The sequence below is a fragment of the Tachypleus tridentatus genome, chromosome 9 (assembly GCF_004210375.1).
Source record: "Tachypleus tridentatus isolate NWPU-2018 chromosome 9, ASM421037v1, whole genome shotgun sequence".
Lineage (NCBI taxonomy): Eukaryota > Metazoa > Arthropoda > Merostomata > Xiphosura > Limulidae > Tachypleus > Tachypleus tridentatus.
In genome coordinates, this window is record NC_134833.1 from 5,229,784 (window position 1) to 5,242,137 (window position 12,354).

The 12,354-nt window shown below is 33.1% G+C and overlaps 1 protein-coding gene across 15 annotated transcripts in view; it reads right to left on the reverse strand.

The window, feature by feature from the left end:
• Window positions 1-4,411: 4,411 nt before the first annotated feature.
• The window catches only part of LOC143224698 (mothers against decapentaplegic homolog 4-like), a 35,290-nt gene continuing 27,347 nt past the window's right edge, over window positions 4,412-12,354 (reverse strand). For all 15 annotated transcript variants that reach the window (XM_076452896.1, XM_076452909.1, XM_076452904.1 and 12 more), the window contains exons 9-13: window positions 12,155-12,217; window positions 11,537-11,720; window positions 8,171-8,339; window positions 7,721-7,859; window positions 4,412-5,615 (exon numbers count right to left, since the gene is read on the reverse strand). In XM_076452896.1, the coding sequence (XP_076309011.1) occupies window positions 5,392-5,615; window positions 7,721-7,859; window positions 8,171-8,339; window positions 11,537-11,720; window positions 12,155-12,217 (779 nt within the window). In that variant the 3' untranslated portion in view covers window positions 4,412-5,391. The remainder of the gene's footprint in view (window positions 5,616-7,720; window positions 7,860-8,170; window positions 8,340-11,536; window positions 11,721-12,154; window positions 12,218-12,354) is intronic.

The following is a 12,354-nucleotide window of genomic DNA, read 5'->3' on the forward strand; positions in this document are numbered from 1 at the left end:
AAAATAATCAAACACAAGACTGGAACAGTAACAAAAGAAAACAACCAAACACAAGACTGGAACAGTAACAAAACAAAATAATCAAAACACAAGTCTGAAACAGTAACAAAACAAAATAATCAAAACACAACAACCAAACACAAGACGAGAACAGTAAAAAACAAAACAACCAAACACAAGACTGGAACAGTAACAAAACAAAATAATCAAAACACAAGTCTGGAACAGTAACAAAACAAAATAATCAAAACACAAGACTGGAACAGTAACAAAATAATCAAAACACAAGACTGGAACAGTAACAAAATAATCAAAACACAACAACCAAACACAAGACTGGAACATTAACAAAACAAAATAATTAAAACACAAGACTGGAACAGTAACAAAACAAAACAACCAAACACAAGACTGGAACAGTAACAAAACAAAATAATCAAAACACAAGTCTGGAACAGTAACAAAACAAAATAATCAAAACATAAGTCTGAAACAGTAACAAAACAAAACAACCAAACACAACACTGGAACAGTAACAAAACAAAACAACCAAACACAACACTGGAACAGTAACAAAACAAAACAACCAAACACAAGACTAGAACAGTAACAAAACAAAACAACCAAACATAAGACTGGAACAGTAACAAAACAAAATAATCAAAACACAAGTCTGGAACAGTAACAAAACAAAATAATCAAAACACAAGACTGGAACAGTAACAAAATAATCAAAACACAACAACCAAACACAAGACTGGAACATTAACAAAACAAAATAATTAAAACACAAGACTGGAACAGTAACAAAAAACAACCAAACACAAGACTGGAACAGTAACAAAACAAAATAATCAAAACACAAGTCTGGAACAGTAACAAAACAAAATAATCAAAACATAAGTCTGAAACAGTAACAAAACAAAACAACCAAACACAACACTGGAACAGTAACAAAACAAAACAACCAAACACAACACTGGAACAGTAACAAAACAAAACAACCAAACACAAGACTAGAACAGTAACAAAACAAAACAACCAAACATAAGACTGGAACAGTAACAAAACAAAATAATCAAAACACAAGTCTGGAACAGTAACAAAACAAAATAATCAAAACACAAGACTGGAACAGTAACAAAATAATCAAAACACAACAACCAAACACAAGACTGGAACATTAACAAAACAAAATAATTAAAACACAAGACTGGAACAGTAACAAAAAACAACCAAACATAAGACTGGAACAGTAACAAAACAAAATAATCAAAACACAAGTCTGGAACAGTAACAAAATAATCAAACACAAGACTGGAACAGTAACAAAAGAAAACAACCAAACACAAGACTGGAACAGTAACAAAACAAAATAATCAAAACACAAGTCTGAAACAGTAACAAAACAAAATAATCAAAACACAACAACCAAACACAAGACGAGAACAGTAAAAAAACAAAACAACCAAACACAAGACTGGAACAGTAACAAAACAAAATAATCAAAACACAAGTCTGGAACAGTAACAAAACAAAATAATCAAAACACAAGACTGGAACAGTAACAAAATAATCAAAACACAAGACTGGAACAGTAACAAAATAATCAAAACACAACAACCAAACACAAGACTGGAACATTAACAAAACAAAATAATTAAAACACAAGACTGGAACAGTAACAAAACAAAACAACCAAACACAAGACTGGAACAGTAACAAAACAAAATAATCAAAACACAAGTCTGGAACAGTAACAAAACAAAATAATCAAAACATAAGTCTGAAACAGTAACAAAACAAAACAACCAAACACAACACTGGAACAGTAACAAAACAAAACAACCAAACACAACACTGGAACAGTAACAAAACAAAACAACCAAACACAAGACTAGAACAGTAACAAAACAAAACAACCAAACATAAGACTGGAACAGTAACAAAACAAAATAATCAAAACACAAGTCTGGAACAGTAACAAAACAAAATAATCAAAACACAAGACTGGAACAGTAACAAAATAATCAAAACACAACAACCAAACACAAGACTGGAACATTAACAAAACAAAATAATTAAAACACAAGACTGGAACAGTAACAAAACAAAACAACCAAACATAAGACTGGAACAGTAACAAAACAAAATAATCAAAACACAAGTCTGGAACAGTAACAAAACAAAATAATCAAAACACAACAACCAAACACAAGACTGGAACAGTAACAAAACAAAATAATCAAAACACAACAACCAAACACAAGACTGGAACAGTAACAAAACAAAATAATCAAAACACAACAATCAAAACACAAGACTGGAACAGTAACAAAACAAAACAAAACAACCAAACACAAGTCTGGAACAGTAACAAAACAAAATAATGAAAACACAAGACTGGAACAGTAACAAAACAAAATAATCAAAACACAACAACCAAACACAAGACTGGAACAGTAACAAAACAAAATAATCAAAACACAACAATCAAACACAAGTCTGGAACATTAACAAAACAAAATAATTAAAACACAAGACTGGAACAGTAACAAAACAAAATAATTAAAACACAAGACTGGAACAGTAACAAAACAAAACAACCAAACACAAGTCTGGAACAGTAACAAAACAAAATGAAAACACAAAACTGGAACAGTAACAAAACAAAATAATCAAAACACAACAATCAAACACAAGTCTGGAACAGTCACAAAACAAAATAATTAAAACACAAGACTGGAACAGTAACAAAACAAAACAACCAAACATAAGACTGGAACAGTAACAAAACAAAATAATCAAAACACAAGACTGGAACAGTGACAAAACAAAATAATCAAAACACAAGACTGGAACAGTGACAAAACAAAATAATCAAAACACAAGACTGGAACAGTAACAAAACAAAATAATGAAAACACAAGACTGGAACAGTAACAACACAAAATAACCAAACACAAGACTGGAACAGTAACAAAACAAAACAACCAAATACAAAACTGGAACAATAACATAATAAACTAATCAAACATAAGACGAAAATGTTAGTTTATACTTTTACAGTGTTAATGTGGCTGTACAAGTGATGTAAACCTGATGTTTCTGTGCTTAAGTGTTAAGTTAATTATTCAAGTAGTTCTCCTGGAACTAGAAGTACAGAGCATATGGTTACACTGAACAAATGAGAACAGACTTGTGTTTGTACTCAATAAAACTGAACAGTTTACGAAAGTGTTCAGTGAATGGAACTTATTTAAACATACACTGTCAAAACTACAGTCTGATGTGTTAAAATGTATCTAAATTTATACAGTAAGTCTTTCATATCCAACTGTGAACTGTTCTTTTGAGACTGTACATTCCACAGTTACCTTGACTACCATTTTGGTAAATAAATAAAACAAAACTTTCACTGTAGATAAAAGTTACATGTATACTGACAAACCCCTTCACACACACCAACAAGTATCTCATATATAAGTTATGTCTGTTCACTTCACATCAAAGTTACATGTATACAGACAAACCCCTTCACACACACCAACAAGTATCTGATATACAAGTTATGTCTGTTCACTTCACATCAAAGTTACATGTATACTGACAAACCTCTTCACACACACCAACAAGTATCTGATATATAAGTTATGTCTCTTCACTTCACATCAAAGTTACATGTATACAGACAAACCCCTTCACACACACCAACAAGTATCTCATATATAAGTTATGTCTGTTCACTTCACATCAAAGTTACATGTATACTGACAAACCCCTTCACACACACCAACAAGTATCTCATATATAAGTTATGTCTGTTCACTTCACATCAAAGTTACATGTATACAGACAAACCCCTTCACACACACCAACAAGTATCTGATATATAAGTTATGTCTGTTCACTTCACATCAAAGTTACATGTATACTGACAAACCCCTTCACACACACCAACAAGTATCTCATATATAAGTTATGTCTATTCACTTTACATCAAAGTTACATGTATACTGACAAACCCCTTCACACACACCAACAAGTATCTCATATATAAGTTATGTTTGTTCACTTCACATCAAAGTTACATGTATACTGACAAACCCCTTCACACACACCAACAAGTATCTGATATATAAGTTATGTCTGTTCACTTCACATCAAAGTTACATGTATACTGACAAACCCCTTCACACACATCAACAAGTATCTGATATATTAGTTATGTCTGTTCACTTCACATCAAAGTTACATGTATACTGACAAACCCCTTCACACACACCAACAAGTATCTGATATATAAGTTATGTCTGTTCACTTCACATCAAAGTTACATGTATACTGACAAACCCCTTCACACACACCAACAAGTATCTGATATATAAGTTATGTTTGTTCACTTCAGATCTTTCAGTTTATATATTTTTATTAGCCTTAAAACAGAAGTAGATTGCATTACAAACACAGACCACTGATATCTGTAATAATTGTATAAATACTGCTATGATCAAAATATATTTGTAAATATGATAAAAGAAACTTGATGAGGTACATACACATCCATATGGTTTAAATTCATACATTAGTTTAAAGAATGGTGTGATTATAAAGCACACAACTATTACAGTAACTGAGATTTTTCAGTAACAAACCAACGTAAACATACAAGAATATCGCAAAATGTAAAGCAACAAATATTTTAAAAACGTGAAAGGTTTTTAAACCTTTATAAAATAATGATTTTATAGTAACTCTTGCTGTTATAGGTTATAACTAACAAAAGTGATCAAAAAGAAGAAAATTCAGTGACAACATCCAGTAATCCACAGCATGTATGGGTTCGATACACTGGTTCCTTGGTATATACTGTCTTTAAACTTCCACAATAGGTTTTTTTTTAATATGACTGTAGTAATGGTTTGGTCCATGTTGTAAGCCACAAATGGTTTAAATATAAAAACTTCTTAAAACATTTACATCTCATAACCTCCACAATTTATAAAGAGAATGTCTTTCCTGCTTATGTTAACTACAGATTCTATTTGAGTTTTTTTTGGATTACTTTTAACTTCATGTTTTGTTTAAACCTTCTTATAATTGTTCTTTGTTTCAACAAACAAGACACTAAGGTCACCACCATTCAAACCAGCTTCACCATTCTTTGCCTAGTGCTTGTGCATTGAGAAAGTACAACATTCAGAATAATGATATTACAGAGTGCTAAAGCAGTGAAGCTATGTATTATAATAATAAAAAAATTGAAATATATAAAAGAGCACTGTATAAGTACAGATTGACACTATGCTATCAGTAACTCAACACTTCATCTCTGTCATTCTCTCCAAGTAAATCCGCATCAAGTCAAAGTCTGCATCGTTTATAACATCATCAGTCATGAGGACGAGCATCGTGAATAGGCATAGTGTGAAGAACCTCATCTAGAAGTTGCAGGGCTCTGTGGAGGTGGATTTCAATCCAACAAGGTGTCTCTTTGATACTTTGACGAGGATAATCTGGACCCCAACCTTTCACAAAACTCAATCTTAATATACAGAGACGACGCAAGTCGTCAACTCCTATACTAGCAGCTGCTGATAATCCTAACATAGGACCTGAAAATTAAAGTAATTCAATAAATCCTGCCACTGGAAACTATGGAATTAAACAAATATAGACAACTTTACAATACTAGGGAAACACAAAGTTTCAATCATACAAAACATTCATTCTCATTCATAAAAGATAAGAAGAATCTTAACTTCCTTCCTTTTAATTGTAGAAGAACACGACTCCTGACATTAAAGAAACATCACAAACAAAGTTCCTAAAAGACTTTAGATAATCAATACGATTAGTTGTTTCAAGATGATATCATAAGAAACACAGAGAAACATCAGAAAATTAAACATATATCATAAGAAACACAGAGAAACATCAGAAAATTAAACAGATATCATAAGAAACACAGAGAAACATCAGAAAATTAGACAGATATCATGAGAAACACAGAGAAACATCAGAAATGAAACAGATATCATAAGAAACACAGAGAAACATCAGAAAATTAAACAGATATCACAAGAAACACAGAGAAACATCAGAAAATTAAACAGATATCACAAGAAACACAGAGAAACAGTAACATTTATTTTAAAAAAGGTTCCAACCAACACACTTCTCACTTTGCCTTCTTTAACCTTTATTGGCACGAACAATTCAAACAGACAACTAATTATTATTATATTTAGTTATTGATATACTGGCACCGTTTCATATTTTAAACTTCAAAAACTGCAGAATCAGGTCACAAAGACCCAAGGATAACCATGTCTCCTTAAGAACTGTTAACCACATGGAAGATTCAAAAGTCAACAGTATCAGACATAACCATCTCTCTTTAAAAACTATTAACCACATGGAAGACCCAAAAGTCAACAGTATCAGATATAACCATGTCTCCTTAAGAACTCTTAACCACATGGAAGATCCAAAAGTCAACAGTATCAGACATAACCATGTCTCCTTAAGAACTCTTAAGCACATGGAAGACCCAAAAGTCAACAGTATCAGACATAACCATGTCTCCTTAAGAACTCTTAAGCACATGGAAGACCCAAAAGTCAACAGTATCAGACATAACCATCTCTCTTTAAGAACTCTTAACCACATGGAAGACCCAAAAGTTAACAGTATCAGACATAACCATGTCTCCTTAAGAAATCTTAACCACATGGAAGATCCAAAAGTCAACAGTATCAGACATAACCATCACTCTTTAAGAACTCTTAACCACATGGAAGACCCAAAAGTTAACAGTATCAGACATAACCATGTCTCCTTAAGAAATCTTAACCACATGGAAGATCCAAAAGTCAGCAGTATAAGATATAACCATGTCTCCTTAAGAAATCTTAACCACATGGAAGACCCAAAAGTCAACAGTATCAGACATAACCATGTCTCCTTAAGAACTCTTAACCACATGGAAGACCCAAAAGTCAACAGTATCAGACATAACCATCTCTCTTTAAGAACTCTTGACCACATGGAAGATCCAAAAGTCAACAGTATCAGACATAACCATCACTCTTTAAGAACTCTTAACCACATGGAAGACCCAAAAGTCAACAGTATCAGACATAACCATCACTCTTTAAGAACTCTTAACCACATGGAAGACCCAAAAGTCAACAGTATCAGACATAACCATGTCTCCTTAAGAACTCTTAACCACATGGAAGACCCAAAAGTCAGCAGTATAAGATATAACCATCACTCTTTAAGAACTCTTAACCACATGGAAGACCCAAAAGTCAACAGTATCAGACAAAACCATCTCTTTCTAAGAACTCTTAACCACATGGAAGACCCAAAAGTCAACAGTATCAGACATAACCATGTCTCCTTAACCATATATCTTTAAGAACTGTTATCCAGAGGGAATACCTACAGGTAAACAGTATGAGCCACAGTACTAATACAATATATAACTACACACATGAGAACTATACACTGGAAGTTTTAAATCTCAGTTCTGAAGCTCATGTTGCAGTTAATACTAGAGATACATTAATATCAGAGGAGACTTAAGTTTTTTATCTTTGTTTTTTATCAGTTACTAATATTTGTATTATCTAGTTATAACCATACAAGGTGTACTTGTAGGTGTGGTTGTCAGACAGGTAAGGAAAACTACATGCAGCTCCAAGAAACTCACTAATTGCAGGAGCGATACCTCCTACTGCTGCTGGGCCTGGGATGTGCCCCGCCACTGCTGCTGCTTGTGCTGCTGCTGCTGCCTGGGCTGTAGCCGCCTGTTGTTGCATCTGTCGGTGGCATTGTCGTAAATCAAACACCTACAAAGAATTGTACTTTTTAGTGAGGAAATAATTGTATTCACAAATTACATATTTTAATATTTCTTTAAAATACAAGAAATCTCTTCCATCATTTGTGACGTTAAAAAATCAGAAACAAGTATTTACATAACCTCAGAAAGGAAATAAAATATCCACAAAAATGAATATTTGACCACAAAAGAAATTAAAAAGAAAGTACGTTTAATTTATGTAATTCACTATACTTAATTATTGTGAAAAATTACCTCTTGTTGTAATTATTACTTTCTATTTAGCAAAATACATTCACCCTGATCCTACACCCTCACCTTAATGTAGGCACTTGGGTATATTTTGTGCACAGCATCCCCTGGGGCTCGTCCGGCTTCTCTGTCAAGATAATAGCTTTGAACAAAAACACTGTGGTCACTCAAGCACCTCAGCCACACATCACCTTCACCCCTCAGGTCAAGCTGAACCCCTCTTCCAATGTGCAATCTGTTAATCGTATAAATATTCTTCACAACCTAATCCTCAAGTGTTTCAAAAACACACGTTTAGGTAGGGTAAACAACATTAAAAAAACAGTAAATCATTAAAAACAGGTTTAGTTCATATTAATAAACTTTAAACTTACACTTATGTGATACACATTAAGTTTTATTGCACATTATTCAGATAAATGACACATTTATATGAAAACTATGCAAGTTATATTTTATGCAAAGTTTTGGGCACTTGCTCTCCAACAGCCAATACAGACGACATTATGCTTTCTGAGGTTAATTTTAATGTAAGAAAACCAGAAACTGTCTGAAATATAAATTACGAAAGTTATTGAGATATTTCAATTTATCTCAGTTTCAATGTCACGTCTTACAGAACACCAGGCATTCATTAGCATGATGACAACAAAAATCTATATCATTTAATGAAGTCAAGGTGGTAACAAATTATCCTGACCATTACAGGTCAAAGGTCATTCCTAGACTCACATTCAGTTTTACTGAAGTATTATTTTATGAATGCATGTGAACACGTTCAGTATCAAACTGCACACTATTATTCACATTTTCACATTATATAATTTCTTAACTAGAAAGTAAATATTAAAAGACCTGAACATCGATTTCTGTGTGTCACATATGTTGAATGCAGCACTGGTTCAAATTAGATGTTTACAATGTCAAAATACGAAGCCTTTAGTTTGCTATGAGTTAGAGACTCTACTTACAAATATTGACAAGGTAGAATCTAAGATAAAAACCTCCTATCTTTAATTTCTGAGATAATGTTTAATAAATCAACCTATGTGACCACACCAATATCTTGCATTTGTTTAATATACTTTCTTATATACAGCTATTTCACTGAACAATATGTATACAACCAACCAAACACTCAGACTGCCCCCTAGTGGCTTTGTCAGACACTGTAAAGTATTTGTGCAGGAAAACTTGCTTTTCATGCTAGATTCCAAACAGTAAGATAGTACATCAGTGAGCTGAAAAAGTCATTTTTAGAGTAATGTACAACAGTTACCAAGTCTGATAAATTATAGTGGAATTATGTGATACTTGTATAGTAATTATGTGATACTATGGATCCTCCTGTAAAATTTATATTCTCGGACATGGTAACGTGAGTGCGTGTGCACCGGTTCATTGTAACTTCTGCGATGTAAGCAAGCAATGGCTGAAAGGTCAATATAATAAAAATAGTGTGCATGCGTGCGGATGCACATGCATGGGTGTACGTATGCACACAACTGTATATTATTATAAGATTTAACGTATTTAAACTAAACATATTTTTGTTTTTGTGTTACAATTTGCAGTAATTCTAGAACAAAAAAAACAATCTGTGTTTTTTTTTGTTTTTTTTTGTGGTTATGAGGTCAATTACATTTATTAAAGCCATACATAGATACAACGGTGAAATAAACAGATGAAATATAATTTATTTTTTATTAAAATATTTTGATAATTATCTTGAAGTTATAAATATTTCATGTGAAAAGTTTGTGATACATAAAAGTATCTTCAATCTTCAAACCACAGTTACTTCACGTGATGAATAGTGAACAAGTAAGGAGGAAATAAAAGCATGAGAAAAACATTGTTTGAAAATTCTTAAAACTTAACAAAATATATGAAAATTTGAGAACTAAATGTTTCTAATGTTTACTGATCATCTGATGATAAGGTGACTGAGATTGTAGTGAATTAAATATTCTGTGATGAAGAATTAAAACACACCTATCTTTAAATAACTGTACAAAATCCTAACACACACGTATAAGTATGTCAATAACATTCATCTAATTAACTAGCTTCGATTAAATCAAACTAAACACATCAAGTTAAAAATACTGAGATTCTAACAAACATTCTAAGGTAGATAAGTAAGAAAGAAAAAGCAAATAAGATAGGACAACACACTACATACTTAAGAAATACCAGCATTAACACATTAGACACCTATATATATCATAAATGCCAAGATCGTACTCTACACTAGTGGATCAACGCCAGGATCACTCTACACTAGTGTAATAACACCATGATCGTACTCTACACTAGTGTATTAACACCATGATCGTACTCTACACTAGTGTATTAACACCATGATCGTACTCTACACTAGTGGATCAACGCCAGGATCGTACTCTACACTAGCGGATCAACGCCAGGATCGTACTCTACACTAGCGGATCAACGCCAGGATCGTACTCTACACTAGTGTAATAACACCATGATCGTACTCTACACTAGTGTATTAACACCATGATCGTACTCTACACTAGTGTATTAACATCATGATCGTATTCTATACTAGTGTAATAACACCATGGTCATACTCTACACTAGTGGATCAACGCCAGGATCACTCTACACTAGTGTATTAACACCATGATCGTACTCTACACTAGTGGATCAACACCATGATCGTACTCTACACTAGTGGATCAACGCCAGGATCGTACTCTACACTAGTGGATCAACGCCAGGATCGTACTCTACACTAGTGGATCAACGCCAGGATCGTACTCTACACTAGTGTATTAACACCATGATCGTACTCTACACTAGTGTATTAACACCATGATCGTACTCTACACTAGTGTATTAACATCATGATCGTATTCTATACTAGTGTAATAACACCATGATCATACTCTACACTAGTGTAATAACACCATGATCATACTCTACACTAGTGGATCAACACCAGGATCTCTACACTAGTGGATCAACGCCAGGATCACTCTACACTAGTGTATTAACACCATGATCGTACTCTACACTAGTGGATCAACGCCAGGATCGTACTCTACACTAGTGGATCAACGCCAGGATCGTACTCTACACTAGTGTATTAACGCCATGATCGTACTCTACACTAGTGGATCAACGCCAGGATGGTACTCTACACTAGTGGATCAACGCCAGGATGGTACTCTACACTAGTGTATTAACACCATGATCGTACTCTACACTAGTGGATCAACGCCAGGATCACTCTACACTAGTGTAATAACACCATGATCGTACTCTACACTAGTGTAATAACACCATGATCGTACTCTACACTAGTGTATTAACACCATAATCATAATCATACTGAGAACAGATACTGAAAAAGAGCTACACAGTGTTTCTAGGAAGTAGTAACACCAGCTTCACACTTATTACCGTGCACGTTCACTTTGTTCTGTTCTATGTACATTTGAAAGAGCTCCCAAACAATAACGATTTCCTCCAGAAGGATCCACATAACCATCAATGATGACACTGCTATATGTAGAGGATACTTTGAAGGTCTCTCCAACCTGCTGATCCAACTCAAAGTAAGCTATGGAACACCAGTATTCAGGTGCTGGTGACAAAATAAAACATGTGATAACAGATGAAGGATAGAAAATCCAATATAAATGGAATGTAAATGGTGTTGCATTTAATGATTAAAAAGATTTAATTATAACAGTTTAATCTTCTATTATGGCCTCTTACAAAAAGATGAGTTTATTTATTAAATAATAATTTCCTTTTCATCAAGATATTTTTTCAGGAATAATATAGTGCAACAATACTTATCTTAATGAAAGTGTATAATAAAAAATCAGTGATCTATTAATGTTTTATTGAACAAATAAGTGAACAATTTTCATTGTTTCATTATTATCTTAACTGTTACATAATGTTCAGTAACAATACAAATATTGTCCTCTTGTTACAATTATCTGTAGCTGATGGTTTAAACGTAACCTTGATTTTTAAAGTCTACTCTGACTGACAACAAAGCCAACGGACCTGGTTGACTTGAAAGAGTTCCTTGTAAGGTCACGTGATGCTGCAACTGCGTCTGGTGAGGCCCTGTACAGACAAATTGTGAAAACAATTGCCAATCAAGTTACCAGCATTTACATATTACTGATTCTTATTTTAATATAACCACACATAAAACAATTTCTACTTGAAATATTCCAAATGTAAATTTAACAAAATAAGCA